The sequence below is a fragment of the Penicillium canescens genome (genome assembly GCF_028828765.1).
Source record: "Penicillium canescens strain IBT 15451 chromosome Unknown utg000006l_segment0_segment0, whole genome shotgun sequence".
NCBI lineage: Eukaryota > Fungi > Ascomycota > Eurotiomycetes > Eurotiales > Aspergillaceae > Penicillium > Penicillium canescens.
Window position 1 is genome coordinate 1,277,023 of NW_026703968.1, and position 17,493 is coordinate 1,294,515.

The following is a 17,493-nucleotide window of genomic DNA, read 5'->3' on the forward strand; positions in this document are numbered from 1 at the left end:
CTAAACTCGAATAAGTTAGTCTAATAGAGGGTAGTTAAATACTAATGTCATCAGACTGTATCATTGACAGTGGCTGTATGTAAAAACGTTTGATGGCGGATTTGACTTTACTTTGTCGGCGGGGGTTAGGCGCACGGTTCTGCTCTACTGTTATGATTTAGATGGGTAATATTGCGAGAACGGGAATATTAACTACTCCTAACCTTAGCCAACATGAAAATTTAGCGCAGTGGATGACGCTGCACTCTGAGAAGAAAGTCTTCTACATAGGAAGAGCCAAGGTCAGGTTGAGAAATTTCGAGCTGAATAGCCATGCGCCACGAACTATTAGAGAGAAGCTTAATGGGCCGATGCTCAAATGGCGATCAGAGTGCTCTAGCTACGGGCTGTATAAACATAGCTATATAAGCATGGACAAACAAAATCTATTCTACGCTTTAAGCATGGCAAACACCCTCGAGAGTATGCTGCCACTAGGGGAATGAACTTATGCTTAGTCGACCTACCTTAAGCTGGGTTAGTGTTTAAGGGCAAATTCCACTATAGACCTAGAGACGAGCACTTAGCTACTCTAAGGTAGAAAAAGGAGTAGCAGCCGACCAATGATACTAAACATCTTTCATCAAGACTATGATTGCTCTGTTAGTCCTTTCTCCCCCTTAGAGTCGTGACACAGTAAAAGCACCACCCCTGGTTATCACAGTCGTGATCTCCGCCTCCTAGGGCTACGTTGTTCTTATCTAGGAGCAACAAGTCCTCCGGAAGTTATGCTTGCAAGTAGCATCATGTCTAGGAGCTCTACACTAGGCTTCTAGGGGCAGGCCTAGCACACTAGGGAATAGGGACACATTTGGGAAGGCCGAATACTCTTTTCAAGGAACACACCATAACGAGTCAACAAAATCTTAGAACTTAGAGGTTAGCCTCCGTGATCTATGGTATAAGCTGGGTTTTATGACCCCGACTAGCCAAATTTGTTGTACGACGGTGTCGTAAGGTGTTCAGGGCTAGAGACTAAGTTTTCTAGGGAGCTAGCGGAGAGAATATCGAGGCTTAGGACTGCGTGCACGATTTGAGTCTTCTTTCTGACCACTCTTTGCTATCATACACCGTATTTCTGAATACTGCTGCCTTTTTCTAATACGTCAGAGCTACCCCACCTTTGCAATGGTATTGCTTTTTTATGATGCCCACTTTAGTATGCTCCTGTTAAAGGAATATGGTGAAAATGATAACGAAGCGAGACAATTCGGGGCAGGCAAAATTCAATGCTGCATATTTGGCATGCATGTTCCAACAGATTTGATCACACCGCATCTTAGAAAGTGTACATAATTTCCGGAGATTGCCAGCGGTGTGCAAAGTTGATCCGCCTGAATTCACTCGCTATGCAAGCCACCGGAAGACCTGTGGAAGAGAATCGATTCACGGTGACCAACGTCAAACTACCATCTATTGTTCGATAGCCATTCTGACTTTCTTTTTACTGGTCTTCAGTCCACTAAAATAGCTAGAAAAGCATATATATCGGCTTTATAGGTTATTTTCGGGCGTAGTAAGCGAAGCCTAGCAATGTCTCAATGTAAAAGGGTGTCAGTCGATCTGGTGACCGATTGACGCTAGGTTTCCTGCAATCTACGTGTCTGTAGAAATCTCACCCTAGTCATTAAAATGAATGATTGGTCGACTCAGTTCTAGCTTCATTTCTTGCATAGTGCGCTATTCTTCCGCCTGACTATAAGATCTTTGTTCTACCCTAGGTTAACAAATTGTAAATTAACTTCTATACACATCTACAGTACACTCGCATAAGACTTTTGATAATGGCAGCGTTAAGTAACGGCGTGTACACCATTGTTAACCAAAAATCAGGCACTTACCTTGCTATACCTCCTTACGGCGGGGTAAATGTCATTGGCGAGTGAGTTCAATCCATACAGCCCTCACCTACTTCTCTTCTGACGATATAAATAGCGCACCTAATGATGAATCCTATCAGAAGTGGAACGTCCTCGAGAGAGATGGGCTCTTCCACATCAGGAATTTGCTGGACGAACGTTTCCTCTCTTTTGAACCGGGGCGTATGTGTGCTCTGTGATTTGCGATATTACATGGCTTAGCTAACTGACGCTTTTAGCTGTTGGAATCTCGGATGGCCTTCCTGTTGTGGGAAGGTTCGAAGAAAAAGACTTTCGTATAGAACTTGACTCTGGCAACTCTGGAGGTTACAGGTACACAAATCTAAAAAACTTGATTCGCAGTTTTCTTATTAATCGCATATAATAGGATTATCGTTCCCGACACTAGCCAATGTATAACTCTTTCGGATCATGGTAACCCTGCTTCAGGAACACCAGTTACACTTTGGGAGAACTGCGGGTTTACAAACCAAATCTGGCGCTTCGAGAAAGTTTGAACCTTAAGCCGAGCCCTTTTCAACATAAGGGTTATTTTGAGATAGGTTATTATGTTTGCTAAGAAACATCAACTGCTACTTCAATAATGCATTTAGGGTTTTGATATTCCGACCCCCCCCCCATGCCTTGCTTCTCAGGCCAACACACCTAGATAGGTTTAGACAATAAATCCTATACCCCTTTCTGCTCAAGACCTCGGCTTGGCTCATGGAGACCTCTCCAGCTGTTACAGAACCAGATTGTGAGCTCTGGCGGGGAGCGGTGAACAAGGAAAGCCCCTGTGATAGGATTGCCTGCATGTTTCCTCTTACCACCCTCCGTTGCGATCGTCTTGTATCTTCCAATTATGTTTTGGAAAGTTAGCGCGTCGTAGGTGGCTTCAACTGCCTGAACCCACAGAGCCTAGGAAGTGGGAGAGCTACTCCGTAGAGGGAGAGAGCAAGGTAAACAATTGGCGATCTCCAACGTGGAGACAGGGACGGACCAATCGGAAATCAAGCGAACTGGAGAGGAGAATTCTGGAGCGATCCTATCGCCTGTCCCGAGGATATACAGCACTATCGATGAAAGTGGCTGGATATGGTTAACGTATCCCTTACTCGTGTCGAGAGTGCCACTAGACCGAATCCTGCAACACCTCACTCCTTGTGTTTCGAGTACCTTCGTTGCTTCTTCATCGAATTTGAGCCTGGATCCCTTGGTTAGATCCCAATGTCGAATTTCTGTCACGGGGGGCTGCCCTAGGGCAGCTAGGGTGAGCGGACTCGGCTAGGTAAATCGCTAACGGCTCAGTTAACGCGCAAAGGTGCAAATCTTCTGTTCAAGTTATGTATTGGTAACAAGGAATTGCTCTTATTGCTGCCTCTACCGATGCTTACTCGTGTCCTCCCTCCATCTGTAAGTTATTGTAAATGCCAGAAAGCTGAGACATCCAGCGCTCTATTGACCTTGTGTTGCTATTCTGGGAGCAAGCATAGGAAGTAAAATGCGTGGTTGGGCCGCTACCTCTTTTCACCTTGGAGTGGCATGGACCCATTTACTCAAAAGTTCCAGAAGCCTTCACGGGCTACTAATCGTGATTGGCAGTTCCTAGTGTCGTTGCGAACGAAGAACATACTCGAAGAAAAGTACTTGCCGGGTAATAATTCGGCCAGGCCGAAACTGAGCATAGTACTCCCTACTCTGTAGTTACAGACCGGAGTCGCGCCTACAGACTTGCAAACTTAGTGCAGCTTCTCTTCATCACCACCCCATTTGTTTGTGAAGGGTAGTTGAGGGATTATTGTTACGTCTACCGTTGATTCTCAATTAACTAATAGCAGTGTCTACTACGGATTACTCGTCGGGCAAGTAGAAGCTTTCCGGTTTCATGGATATAAACCCTCTAACCCTCCACGACCCACCATGTTTGTACAATGGCTACTCCCAAAGTCCACGGGCACATCGTCCAGACTGCATTAAAACAATGGGTCAATAACTCTGAATTTTTGTTGAAACAAACCAATAACGGTATAGGTCTTGGGTTAAAGCTGACCGGAACAGAGCAGCCAGATTCAGTCATATTTATCCATATATATAAAGCCACTCCCAACCTACTGATCAGAGAGCCAAGCATTCAATAATATCAGACTAAGAAAAAAATGACGGCTATGTATGAAAACCGAATCAAACCCTAGTACACAGTACGGTAAAAGGCGTCACGCACAACCGTGGCTTCCCCCATAGTCCAGAGAACTTGTACTTGCAATCAGGGGTTGCTGACCTCACTACTTTACACAAGGGGGTGAGGGCCAACCCTCGGCGATTCGTTCTTCAACATGGAATAGATGCAAGGAGGCTGCAATGCGGTAGTGTGTTCGGAACAAGAACGGATCTGGAAGAGGTAGATTGGCGTCTAGGGTCTCCACGATGAACATCTGCATTGTCCGGTCCCATGGGCTGCCATCGCTGACCAAAAGCGAACCACAAGGCTCGGGCCACAATCTGGAGACGAAATACTAGTACTAAGTCAGTCAGAAGTACTTGTGGTCTAAGCCAAGATCCCCAGAGGTACAGACATAATTTTTACTCGCCGTTTTGATTTTGGTCTCTGTGTCATCATTCCACTGGTAGTCAGTATCAGTGGGGGGAAGATTTGGATGTGTCCATTTCGAAAAGCCGAATGAATGCTAGGGGAGAGTAGGAATACATTTCTCAGTCGAGATTCCAATGTGCAGAAGAGTCTGAAGCTCGGATGTTTTGGCAGGGGTCAAGAAGGCTTGCAGAAGGGCATAGAGAGGACCCTAGCAGTAGCATGATGTATTTTTGGTTAGATTTCTACTCTTCAATCTAAGCGTAAACATGCCACTGTCATCGAAAAGGCTCGGTGGGATCACCCAGGCATGATCGAAACGAACAGATATGCTCGGCTCCGTTGGCTTCTGGTTCAGCATAAAGCAATGCGAATCTTCCCGAGCTTCGACCAAAGTTTGTGCATTGGACGAGACTTTGTCTCGCTTGGCCACTGATATGGTGGTTAGCGAAGCCTCAGGAGCACGCTCCGTTTCGACTGACACTTAGTGACAACTCGCTTCCAGTCGAGTTTAATTCTTGCAAGGCTTGCTTGGGAGGATGACCGGAACGGTCGTGGACCCTTTCCCATATATACTGAGCAGCATATTCCGGATTGACGGCCTCGTCCAGAAAGGGTCTCCAGATCGAGTGCTCGGCTGGTGTGAGCCGGGTGGATTCAATTAGTCTGATAGTTGCGTTATACATTCCAAGTAACGGCTCCATTCTTGACGACGGGCGAAGAGTGTGTCTAGATCGCAATGTCTAACGTACTTCTGCGGCGAGGTCTAAGCACTAAAACGGAACGGGGACGCCAAGAAGTGGCAGAAAGACGCTAGTGTAAGGCCCTGAAGTGGAAAGCTATACATTTGAATCCATAGCCCGGACAGTCCTGCATAGACCCATTTGAGATCTACCACTCCAATGATTGTGAGGTCGCCCTTAACTTCCCACGTTCACATTTAGGAGATTTCAAGCCTATCAATGTAATGTCAAAGAGAGAAGGAATACAGATCCAGTCTGTCATTTCAATTCTCGAAGCCCATATCATCAACGCTAAGTTATTTATAAGTATGGATATCCTACAAAGAGAAGTATCCCGAATTTATCGAAACAGCCGTCTTCCACCAGCACTTCCTGAGTTCCATGTGAATGCACCTCGGACTCCCAGATTCTCCATACTCAATCCCGAGTAACCGACACCACCACCTTCGCCATCACGCTTGACGCGCCGTACGGCTTCGCGCAGATGTGAGGGTAGAAGCTGACCACGGTGTGGGTTTGGAGGGGGGCGGAATTCACGTTTGGGACGGAGAGGAGTAGTGGGATGAGAAGAGGGTGCAGAGTTGTGGTGAGGGGGAATAGAGGATGCAGGCGTGCGGTCAGAGTCATGGGGTTCTTTCTTGACATTACTGGCAGAGCCGGGGACTGGGGTGCCTCCAGGGGTTGGTGTTGAGGGTTTCGAATTTGTGGTTAGACCTGAAGCTCTTGCCTGCGCTGCGGCTTCGGCTGCGGCTTCTTCAGCCTCGAATGCATCGCGTGCGGCTAGATCGTGCGCGACAGCCCATTGGGCTTGCACTGTCCGTGCCATTTCGATCATTTCACCGGCAAAGACCTTGGTGAAACCGTTGACCGTGGTGACCACGCTGGCTGGGACGGATTGTGATAGAGCATGGTTGACGATACGGCGGAGTGTTTCTTTGCGCAATTTCGCTCGCTTGAAGAGGTCGTATCTCTCTGATTGCATAGGATTGAAAGCATCAACCAGGATCCTGTTCAGGAAAGTTAGTACCAGTACTACCAAAGAAAGAAACATAGGGCAAAAGCGTACGCAAGATTCTTCTTCTCAGCCTCGGTATCCGTAGTACCCTCTTCCCGCCCAAGTAGCTCCCCCTCGTCGTCGTCCTCATCATCATCTCCATCATCTGCACCGCCGCCACCACCTCCGCCGCCGCCAGAAGGTCCACCTCGAACGGAGCCCTCGTTATCAACCGACCCGAATCGCGTGGAATCTCCTGCCCTAGCGCTGAGGACATCTTCGCGCTCCCGCTCACGCTCTTTCTCAGCTTTGCTTTTTCTCCCTCGCTTCTTGCCCTTTGCTGCACCAGAAAAGACTCCATCCGCGCTCGCTCCACCGAGACTCCCTGTGAAGCTCCCTGTCACGCTTCCGGCATCACTGGTTGCCCCGAAGCTGCGCTCGCCAGCGTCCACATGTGCAGGAAAGGAGGTTTGGCGCAGTGGGTGCATGCGCGGCTTTTTGCCGAGTGGTTGTGAGGCGGAGGAGGAGATCGATGGTCGTTTGAGAGGGTTGGAGGGCGGTGGTGACGACATTTTGAAGGGGTTTGGCGGATATGTAACGGAATTCTGAGGCGCAATCTATGAAGATAATGAATTAAAGGCGATGAGTGATGACAGGTGCCGCAATGATGTTCGGTCGATTGAAAGCGGTAGAAGAGCGCTAGTTGAAGCTCTCGTGAGGTCCGCGGATATCGTGCCGTGCTGTTGCAGTCGGCCTGAACGTAGAGAACAGGCTACAACTGGGCTCAATGATGCTTTGAGCTGGAAGTAGCCTAAAAGTCAAGATCGCAGTGATCTTTTGAATGCGACGGGTATTCGACAAGATGTGCTGCTTGGACTCCAATGTCGAGGACTCAAGTTTGATGAGACACGAGATATGGACGCATCTGACCGCCTTCCGCATGCAGTAACTATACGTCGCAGCCCTACAACGGCGCTGTGTTCTGTACAATGAACAATTGACTTCCTTGGCTCTGGATTTCTTCAAATATACAATTTTCTACGAGGTTCGGGGATAGAATAGACCATAAACTCGATCGAATTTAATATAAAAAGCGCCAAAACTATTATTGAAATTTCAAATGAATGAATCGAAAACAGACAGGTCGCTCAGAGCGTAAGCATGCGATGCTGTGTACTATGACACAATAAATGATTGACGGAAATAAATGAAAAGAAAACTCGAAAACAACTGTGCAAACATGGAGTGCAGAATTGACACGATCGCAAACAACTGAAAGGTCGGAACGCTAGAGAAAGTACAACCCGAGCAAAAGACTCAAGAATGAGTCTCGCTAGAAGCCCTTTTCTCCAATACGCGGTGCCCCCCTTTCCAGTCATTGCGTTCGTAGTAACGGAACACAAGGTCGTAACCGTTCAGATCGTGGACAATGCGGTCAACACGGCGGTAGCCATCGACCTGCTCCATCTTGTTGCTGCGGCGGAGAGCGTGGCGCTGAGCATGCTGCTGATCATGCACACCATTGACTTCATCCATCTCATCAATCGCAGGCTTGGTCTCGAACAAGGTAATGCTGAAACGGCCAGGCTTGAAGATATCGACGACCTGCTGAATGATGTCGGCAGTGGCCTTGCCGTTCTGGGAGTGCGGCACGTTGGTCTCGAAAGATGCGTACGAGCACTGAGGCTCCGGCGTGACATGCACGGTAAAGTAGTGGGTCGGAGCCTTGCCATCTGGGGCAGGCACGACGCCGTTGGCAGAGAAGCCGCACGGCGTGAACAAATAGGCATCGATGCGCGCATCGGGGAACTTGCTCTTGGGGTACACGTCGGACAGGCCGCACGACTCAGAGACGACGGTGCCCAGGGCGTGGCCCTCAGTGGTCAGCTCCGGCGGCAAAATACCACCAGTCTCCTCATCCATGTCGGAGGTATTGCTGAAGACATCCAGGTGGTCGTCCTTATCCGCGTCGCGGTGGCGCTTCTCGGCCACGGCGGTGGCATTCTCCAAGTAAAACTGTTTGGCATTATCTTCGTCGAGATCGGTCATCAGAAGCTCGAGGGTCTCATCGTGCTCATCACAATCAGTGCGCGGAGCGGCCTCGGGGAAGCTCAGAACCTTGGTCTCGGTCTCGGGAAACTCGATTTCCTCCTTGGGGCTAGCCGGCGGTGTGAGCATGGTGCCAGGCTCAGTGAGGTACAGGTACCAATGCTCTCCATTCATTTTGCCGATCATGTAGGCGCTGCCGTTGACAAAAAGTTTGTCCATAGAGCGCACCTCATCGCGCCAGCTGCGGTGAGGGCCACGCTGGCGGTCAGGGAACAGGAAGTTCTTGCGGCTGTAGAAAACTCTGTAAGGAGCCGCGGCCACCGTGATACCACGAGATGAAGGGGCAGTGGCGCGAGGGAACCCTGCGAACAAGGCGGCGATCTCCAAGATGCGTGGGAGACCCGAAAGAAGAGTAGTGGTTCCGCAGGTCTTCAGAATCAACTTGTGCGGCCAGACAAACATGCTGGATTCAGATAGAAGGTAGGCATCCATCTCATCAGACGAAATGACGGATAGCACCTGGCAGTTTACAAGGTCCAGCATGTCCTTCCAAATCTCTCCTGGGACTTTTTGAGACCCTCAGGGCCGGCGGCGCCTAGATCAGCAGGGGACGGTGCAAACCAGACCTCCAGAAGCTTCTCGGGACCTGTAAGATTCATTAGCAATGCGCTAACCACGGCCACGGAAGATTTGACAAACCTTCAAAGGCATTGGTCGAGTCGAGATCCTGAGTGGCCTCATAGTTGATCGTCAGAGACGGCGTCCCCGCGAACGAGGATGGCGACTGAGTGTAGTTCTGTGGAATACCGACGTAAACCATTTCCGCTGATTGTTTTAGCCGAAGCTGTTGTACTTGTTATGTTGAACGAAGCTGGAACAGTGACGTCGGACCGCCCTATGTAGTCTCCGATAGGCTGTAGAAGCACTGTCTACTTACCCAGACGAACAAGGGGGCGATGCCCGTCTGAGAAGAGAAGGCCCTTGAACAAAAAATAACTGGTCAGACCAGGCAGGTGAAATCTCCAACAGTCCAAAGGGCTGCTAAGGAGGGCGAAACGCGAAGGCGAGGAAGAAGATGCTAAGAGAAATGGTGACTAGCAGTCGGTACCCTCGTTCTGGAAGATACCGATACCGTTCAAAGTATCGGGTCTAGCAGACGAGAATTCTGCTTTTTAAAAAAGGGTATTGGGAAGATGCGCGCTTGTGAACACGGGAGTCGTGTTATCGAGGCCTAGAGACAAGATAAATATTAGCGATTGTTAAGACAATGGATTTGCTCCAGGACTGAAAAGCATGTTTTTATGCAAACAAAGCATTGACCATCTAGCCTGATCCAACGTCATCGGATCGAGGCTTTCACGTCGAGGAATAAAGGACGACCTACTTCGCGGGCTTAGACAAGAATCGCAGAAGGTCTCTCGAGCTCATGGAAGGCGAAAACAAAAATCGTCTTAGAAGAGCACGAAGTAGCAAAGAGCTAGAGTCGTGAACATCGGCAGGGTGTAGGAAAGAGCGTCGGTCAGACAGTCTCACCCGATAGCCCAATGAGTGCCCGAGATCACAATTGATTACTCGGGAGCAGCGAAGTGATATACAGGGGATCTCTCGCTAAAATTGGCGATTGGCGCGGTTTTGTTTAGGCCTTGTTGACCTCGAGAGGAGGGGAGGGTTGCAAAATGTTTGCGGTACGGCAGTTTGGTTGGTAATGAGTGATTTTCTCTGTGGGCCCGCTCTGGGCGTGGGGCGACGGGAGCAAAATCTGTCTAACACCAGGGTTCAGGTTAGATTGATTAAGGGATTGAACAGAGCCAGCAGAATAACACGCCAATGGAAATAGGTGAAAGGCTGCAGTAATATACAGACTGTCGACGGTGTTGGCCAGATAGAGGGGAAAAAGGAAAAGTGGGCGAGGATCTAGGAATCTCGTTCGCACACGAGCGGTGACGGCGGGCAAAATACACTTTCCGGTGCCTGACGCTTAATCGTTCTACGCAGTACAAGAGATATCTAGGTATGCATGCATTGATCAAATAGAACTGTTGAAATCCATATGTCTCTGGAAGAATTACCCCCTGAACGCCCCTAACACCATGCCGCGAAAAGCCCACGACCTATTTTGCAACACTAATATTGTTAAGATGAACGGGCTTAGGCCTCGAGAATGATATGCGCCAGCTGCATTTCACCAGACTCCAGAATCCTGGACGCAATGATTTCACCCACCGCGTCAGATAATCGTGCCTGCAGGTCATCGGTCATAGTATGGCCATTAGTCAGGGACTGCTTGCCCCGCAGTGAAGCCAGAACAGATACGAGCGCAGTCAGAACGCGTTCAGCAGCCGGGCGACGAGCAGGGTCGTCCAATCCATCACTGAGCAACTTGCTGTATTCACGAAGGTTGGGCACGATAAGAACTCGAACTACTTCAGATCCTCCGATAGCTTGCATTCCAATGACGGCACCGTAGTGAGCACCGAACGGCTTGGAAGGATCGAGGAAGCTCTTGAGACAGGAGCGCACGAGTCGAGGCTTAAGCATGTGAGAGGCGTGGGTGTATTTCTGGGCAATGCGACTGAGGAGCGAGGCGGCCATATCGCGAAGCGCGAATTGTTCGACAAGATCGGCATTGCCGCCGAGTTGGCGGCCGATCAAGCATGTAAGAATAGAGGGCACAAGCGAGGCAATCTGTTATAGTTAGCTTCTGAATGCCCCGTTATTGGCAGGCTTCACTCACGTAGGGATCCACGTAAAGAGACTGGTTCTGGACCAATGCCTCGGCCATGTGCATGACCTGGGTGAGAACAAAGATATCCTTGAGGCTGTGCGTGACCTTTTCGGCGATGAATTGGACAAAGTATGGTACCAGCTGGTGCAGACCCGGGTCCTCGCGTAGGCTGGAGTATCCAGAGGTGCGATAATCCTCGCTAGTCTCATCCAAGAACGCGCTGCAGACCTTCTCGAAGTATAGCTGGAGCTCTCTTGAAAGAACATGTTTCACCAACGGTTTCACAGACACGTCGCCTGTGCCGCTCATCGCCGAAAGTGTAGAGTTGGCGTTTGGTCCCTTAGAGACCAGTTCGAGGTTGCGAGAGTCCGCGGCGGTAGGATTCTGGGGGATTGACGGTTGCACACCTTCTACAGCCAACCAGTGGGCTAGATAGTAGACAGAATGTTAATGACTGGAAATCAAGCTTCATTAAAGAGGGAAACACTTACCAGTAAAGGAGACTTCGCGGGGCACCTTTGGCAAAGGCGCATTGATCAATTTCTCAAAGTCTACCTCCTCATCTTCAACGTAGAATAGCGGTTGACCGGGGCCCAGAGAGGCCTCGCCAAAACGCAATGGGCGGGTCGAGTCGTAGCCATACAGTGGCTCCACATCCAGGTTGCGCAAGGCCAGCGATATGTCCTGAGTGGTCAGAACTGTGCGCTTTCCATGGCGCATTGACTTGAGCGCCTCCTCCAGCACCTGCGCAACTCGGTATTCGACGTCTCGGGCCAAGTTCTCGGTCACATCGTGGTTGAGGTTGTTGATGCCGACGGACTCAGCCACGTCGCGGATGTTATCGGGGTTCCAGACGGACATGCTAGGCAGTCACGATTTCGATTGCAGTTGTAAAAGAAATAGAGGAGTAAGTGATCCGTTGCGGACGGTGAGGCGTGTCGCGCGGGCGCCGCGAGCTTGAATTGAATATATGGCGGATTAATAAGCGGGTCGCATGCTGGAACCGCCAGCGGATTCAGAAAGCTAGACGGATGAATGAAAGTCCTCTCAGGGAATTAAACAGATATAACCCTGAACCAAAACTGAAAGCTGAATAGACAATTCTCACCAGGGTGAAAGCTTGTCGATAAAGGATTGCGCTAGTGGCAGTGCAGTCACCCGTACAAGCATTTGGTCCAATGGACGCACCCGAGGTCTAACTACTAGGTTCACATTAAAGTAACAATGCAATTTTGTAAAATTAATGATATCAGGATAACAATACAGCGAAGTGGGAGAGAGCACAAATGACCAGAAGCCAGTACGCAAGAGCGAAGAACTATTCACGGCTCCTCCGGGTATCACAACAGACAGCCAAATTCACTAAGCACTCTCTTCTAGCTCTTCCTAGGTAGCCTGCTTGGGGCCTTCCTGCTCTGGGATCTCAGCTGGAGCAGGTTCCTCAGCCTTTTTATCCTCCTGCTTGTCTTTTTTGTCCTCCGATTTGTCTTCAACCAAGGGAACAATTCGAGCACTGTCCTTCAACTCGGGGCCCTTGCCACCATAGGTCTTGGGAATTTGCTCCACAACCGAAGCGGGGAACTCGCGCGCCAGGTTGGCACCGTTGGTGATGGGGTGGAACTTGCGGGTGGTGTTGCGGCTCAAGATGAGCTTCATGGCAGTAAACATCCAGCCCATGATCGCAGGGACATTGACGAAGAACTTCTCGCTGAGGAGTTCGGGATAGGCAGTGGCAAAGACATCAATGACTTTCTTGGTTGCGGTTCGCACAGAGGGGTCCATACGGAGGAACTTGACATTCAGGTAATCATGGACCTGAACCATCTGGTATGGGTCCTCGCCGTCATACTCAATGACCTCGGTGGCATCCTTCATCTTCAATTCCTGCACAGCGAGCTCCATGAGAGCGGCGCGCCATTTGACAAACCTAGGAAATGTTAGCGTGGATTTTGGTCAAATGATGTGACAACGTACTCATCGGAGTCTGCGAATGTCGCATTAACGTCCTTAACTGCTCCATAGATGTTCCAAGTAAACACAAGCGGCCGACCATCTTTTTCGTAGGTTGTCAGGTATCCCAGACCAGCGTATTTGGATGCGCTGTACTTGCCCGACTCGATCAATGCCAGCGGGTTCATGTCCTTGCGCCATTGGAGTGCCTTGCGAAGCTGGTCCTCGGCAGCCTGGACATTGCCCTCATTGGCGCGCAGGAACTTGATTAGCACATTGACAGTAGGAACGTCAGCGCTGTCCTTGAGCTGCACCCCCCACATCTCATCGTGTCCGATGCTGGTGAGGATGGCCGGAAGACGATCGAAGAACTGGCCGAGCGCCGGGGTCTTGGTCAGGTAGGCAGGCTTCTCGGCCTTTTCTTCAAGCTTAGCACCTTGGGGCTCTGCATTGCTGGCAGTAGTGTCTTTAGCAGGTTCTTCTTGCTTGGCCGGGGCACTGATCGCGGGTTCATCCTTGGCAGCCTCGGTGTTTTCCGCCGCAGTCACGGGAATCTCAGGCTTATCGCCTTCTACAGCCTCCACGGGCTTAGGCTCGGGCACAGAATCAACTGGTTTTTGGTCCGACATGACTTGGAATTGAGGATGTGAGGATGGCAAAGGAGGGAAATAAGGGGGATGTTATGGGCAGGGGGTAGTTGCCTTGTCAATAGTCGGGCCACATATCAATCTCCCCACCCTATTTAGTTTCACCTCTCTATTATTACTATGTCTAGAACTTCCCTTGATTTTGTTCTCTAATTGCTATTATTCGAAACATGGCAGATCTCGAGATCGGCACAGACCAGTCACATGGCTTTTGATTGATAGACCTGGTTGTAGCTCTATACATGATTCAGCTAGATCTGTATCCCGCATAATATCTTATGGCCCGTCCCAGTTGGGTGCCAGCGCTGATCAAGACCCGGTATTAGTCATCATTCTCGCTGGTCCTGTTCAGCTTTTAGGGAGTGTATGTTCCTCGCCTTTAGTTGGTCCCGCTCAGCTGGGTGCCCTCTCCGAACAGGTCCTCACTGAACCACATGCTAGTCTCCTCGACCAGCCAGCGGCTATTTTTCACTTGTTTGGCCTTCAATCGCCAATATGCTACCTAAATTCTTGCAGAGTAGTTACACCCGCTACAAAGCGGATACCAATACATTTGCAACATGGCTACTGGAGACAGCCAACCAATGTGGCTATCGACCACCTGCCCTCTCTGCTACCATTTCCACCGCGGAAAAGGGCAGACGCAAAGGCAAAAACGATGGCTTAGTTGCAGATCCACTTCACTATAGTGCAACTAACAAAGATCTGCAAACGCTCGCCGAGGTGGTTGCATGTTCTGCTGTCACGGTACCTAAGTCAGTTCTCACCATCGCGAAACGCGCCATCAAATTGAGAAAAGCGGTCACCTCCTGGTTTTTGGACCAGGGCGACTCCACAGGCAACAAGCATCATGCTCATTTCATCACCGCGCTGGAGCGAATCTGCGAGACTCTTGAGTGGAAGACCAACCAGCCCTCGAAGCCCGATGCTAAGCAGCCACCGCCGACTTCTGAGGCTCAAAGTGATGACGCCGGTACTGACAGGTTTCTAAACAAATTTGCTGTTCTCACCGTGGAGGAACCCCAGGATACTGCCGCGCAAACTCAACCGACGCCCGCAGAATCGAAGAAGATGGTCAATGTGACTGTTGTTGAAGAGGACGACAATGAGGCAGCAGACTCGTATCTTAGTCAATTGTTCTTCAAGACCCTCTGCTTACTTCAGGACTTGAACAATATGCGAATATTCATTTCCATGACCTGGTCGGAGTATCGAGATAAGAAAATCGATCTTATGAACGCCGCTGTCGTGACTGACAGTGCTTTGCAACTTGCCCGAGATCTCGTGCAGGAGGTGGAGGCTGACTGGCGCACTTCCCTTACGGGGAAAGGGGATGATGTCCAGAATATTGTCTATAACCTCGCCGTTTTTAACCGCGGCATTTGCGCGTCTCCATCCACTGAGATTGGCCTGCCATACAACAAGAACATGGCTGATATAGCCGACTGGTGCTATGTGCCAACCAAGGTCCTACTTGAGTCCTTCGCAGATGTTCTCCAGGCCAATCATCAGCCAGTCTTTAAAAAAGGCTACTTCGGCACCTACAATCCGAAAGCGGACAGAGAGCGGATGTCTCTGGGTCAGAAATTCAACGAAGACAAAATCATCCTTCTTTCGATTTTGCCAGAGTTTTGCATGGTAGATACATTCAAAATCCAGATGCCTATCGAGGACGCGATAACTCGAGGCCTTACTGAGTTTGCCAAGACCAAAAGGGTTACTTTGTGGCTTTGCTTCGTCTCCCAGATCTTCCTCGACGTTCATCATATCATGCGACACAGTACCTTGGGTGCATTTGGAGACCTTCGAATGTCTGGACTTCGCATCCAGAAGACTATTGATGACTACCTGCAATTGTCAAGAACACACCCTCAGCCCAAATTTTGGCCAAAAGAGGGTGACAATGAGATTCAAAATATAGGGTCAACTGTGAAGTCATGGATCATACAAGATCTGTTCCTAGATATTCGTGTCCGGTCTAAACTCGACGGAATTGGCTCCCCACCCGAAAAGCATGCACTCTTCTCGCAGCACGCTATCCTCTGCGGCTTGATCCTGTTCAATCTCAATATTCGAATGCAGTTTCTTGGCCAGCAGCTCGTCACCCAATGGTACGACGTCCAACAACTAGCCTTCTTGCACAACCTCGTCATAAATTCTCCAACACACAAAGATCTGAAATGGCCTGATATGGATGCTTTTATCAAGATCCATGGCGAGTCTCATATTTTCATTGGTTCGCGGCCAAAGAACGCCAATGAATCGCTGAACAGGCTAGAGTTGGCCGCAGGCGTCTCATCCGCTGCCAATTTTGCCCGCGATTCCCGGAGCAAAAGATTCCATAAACCTGACGGCAAGAATACCCGCTTGCTCAAGCCCACCACTGCAGTCGCGAACTTGTTTTTCGCCCAGTACGTTGGTGCTCCTGAGGAAGATGCCGGGATTTTAAACATCGACAGGATCTTGGACGAGCTTTCGCAGAAATCGAAGCTTGAATCATCCAGCAAGGAGCTTCAGGGAGCCAACCCTGAACTCATCATTGCGCGAAAGTGGTCTAATACCCATAACATCGACACGCTGCAGCTTCTCGCCTTCCTGAAAAGCAAGCTATTCGAAGAGGAGCCTATCTTGATGTACAACTACTTCGGCATGCACAAACGCTCCGTTGAGTTACTTAGACTGATCCGAGACAAGGAGCACCAGAAATTTGTTCAATATTTCACCTCGGCGTATATGCCTGATGAGTCCTTCATCTCAAACATCGTCATTCTCATCCATCACGTTGCGCAAGGCTCGGCCCAAGGTGCGCGCGCAATGGGACTTGCATCTGGCGGAGTTGAGGTCGTGAGTCGGATTGTCACGAGCACTGGCGACGTGATGCGGGAATATCTGAAGAAGAATGGAGATGTGGCATGTAAAGAGCTGAGAGTGTTCTGCAAGAACAAAAAGCCAATCCAAGATGATGTTGCCTATGATAAGGGCAAATCGGACGAGCTGGTGTATTCTTGGCTCAGTCTTGAGGACGTCCTCGGTCCCAAGGGTGTGGCCTCGCTTATGACTGGGATCTCTATAGCTTAGGCGTATGGACCTGGTGCCGCGTATATGCCAACAGCGGCCCGGACGTACAAACTCTGCTTCATTTTCTACTAGTGATGGTCCATACGACTATCTTATGACATCTCAAAATTTCCACATTCAAGTTCAACAACTATCGCACCCCGAATTTAGCTAAGATATCACTTGAATATTTTGGGATGTGTCCATCTTATTGTGATTAAGAGTAGGTAACAGGTGAGTCAATAGCCCAGGCAGGATCTGTGACAAATCTCATTTATTTAGATCGTGTCTCGTTCTCTCACCATCTCTCTTTCTCACTTTCTCCATCCTTAGTTGCTTAGTTGAATGCTACTATGTTGATATTGTCTCCTCGTACCTGAGCTGTAACAGGATCTTTCAGTTCATCTTGGAATGTATGCCTAAGAGTTTCCTTGTTATATTTCATAAGAAATGTCTTGGAAGAAGACGGTTACTATAGTCATTACATGGGCTAATCAGTTGTATATTATTTTTTTTATAAAGTTTGGGTAAAAGGATTTCTCCATAGAGGTAGGGCAAGGGGTTTCTAAAGGTTTGTTATCAAAGAATAGGGGTATCGGAGATTTCCTTCTTATCCTGGGCAGTGGGTGAATGCTGGAGAATGCCGTGTCCTTTAGATATAATAGCTAGAGCTCTCTCGTACCTCACCTTCTCCTCTACAACTCCATTACTGGAACAACACGCTCCTCCCACGACGACACTTCACCCACTAGACCTACGTGCTTTGCGTATGTCCTTCATTCCACATCCGCTAGTCCGAAGAGGGAAGCCAAGGCGGGAAATTAGGGTTCAAGGTGGGGC

At 49.4% G+C, this 17,493-nt stretch overlaps 7 protein-coding genes across 7 annotated transcripts; 2 read left to right on the forward strand and 5 right to left on the reverse strand.

Moving 5' to 3' along the window:
* Positions 1–1,823: 1,823 nt before the first annotated feature.
* On the forward strand, positions 1,824–2,416 carry N7446_009432 (RICIN domain-containing protein; the record flags this gene model as incomplete). The annotated part of the gene is made up of 4 exons (XM_058518177.1): positions 1,824–1,921; positions 1,975–2,081; positions 2,138–2,231; positions 2,287–2,416. 4 exons carry the CDS (start codon positions 1,824–1,826, stop codon positions 2,414–2,416), a joined length of 429 nt encoding a protein of 142 aa, XP_058368965.1.
* Positions 2,417–5,571: 3,155 nt separating this feature from the next.
* N7446_009433 (uncharacterized protein) lies at positions 5,572–6,797 on the reverse strand (the record flags this gene model as incomplete). Its single annotated transcript, XM_058518178.1, has 2 exons — positions 5,572–6,238; positions 6,298–6,797. The coding sequence occupies 2 exons, from the start codon at positions 6,795–6,797 to the stop codon at positions 5,572–5,574; spliced, it is 1,167 nt and encodes a 388-aa protein (XP_058368966.1).
* Positions 6,798–7,542: 745 nt separating this feature from the next.
* On the reverse strand, positions 7,543–8,766 carry N7446_009434 (S-adenosylmethionine decarboxylase proenzyme; the record flags this gene model as incomplete). The annotated part of the gene is made up of 1 exon (XM_058518179.1): positions 7,543–8,766. One exon carries the CDS (start codon positions 8,764–8,766, stop codon positions 7,543–7,545), a length of 1,224 nt encoding a protein of 407 aa, XP_058368967.1.
* Positions 8,767–8,801: 35 nt separating this feature from the next.
* On the reverse strand, positions 8,802–10,152 carry N7446_009435 (uncharacterized protein; the record flags this gene model as incomplete). The annotated part of the gene is made up of 3 exons (XM_058518180.1): positions 9,659–10,152; positions 8,974–9,505; positions 8,802–8,920 (listed from the first exon to the last, which is right to left on the reverse strand). The coding sequence occupies exons 2-3, from the start codon at positions 9,092–9,094 to the stop codon at positions 8,802–8,804; spliced, it is 240 nt and encodes a 79-aa protein (XP_058368968.1). The 5' UTR covers positions 9,095–9,505; positions 9,659–10,152.
* A 270-nt stretch (positions 10,153–10,422) lies between these two features.
* On the reverse strand, positions 10,423–11,860 carry N7446_009436 (TATA-binding protein-associated factor TAF6; the record flags this gene model as incomplete). The annotated part of the gene is made up of 3 exons (XM_058518181.1): positions 10,423–10,959; positions 11,009–11,427; positions 11,491–11,860. 3 exons carry the CDS (start codon positions 11,858–11,860, stop codon positions 10,423–10,425), a joined length of 1,326 nt encoding a protein of 441 aa, XP_058368969.1.
* Positions 11,861–12,385: 525 nt separating this feature from the next.
* Positions 12,386–13,578, reverse strand: sfh5 (CRAL/TRIO domain protein; the record flags this gene model as incomplete). Its single annotated transcript, XM_058518182.1, has 2 exons — positions 12,386–12,926; positions 12,974–13,578. 2 exons carry the CDS (start codon positions 13,576–13,578, stop codon positions 12,386–12,388), a joined length of 1,146 nt encoding a protein of 381 aa, XP_058368970.1.
* A 513-nt stretch (positions 13,579–14,091) lies between these two features.
* Positions 14,092–16,674, forward strand: N7446_009438 (uncharacterized protein; the record flags this gene model as incomplete). Its single annotated transcript, XM_058518183.1, has 1 exon — positions 14,092–16,674. The coding sequence occupies one exon, from the start codon at positions 14,092–14,094 to the stop codon at positions 16,672–16,674; it is 2,583 nt and encodes an 860-aa protein (XP_058368971.1).
* Positions 16,675–17,493: the final 819 nt, after the last annotated feature.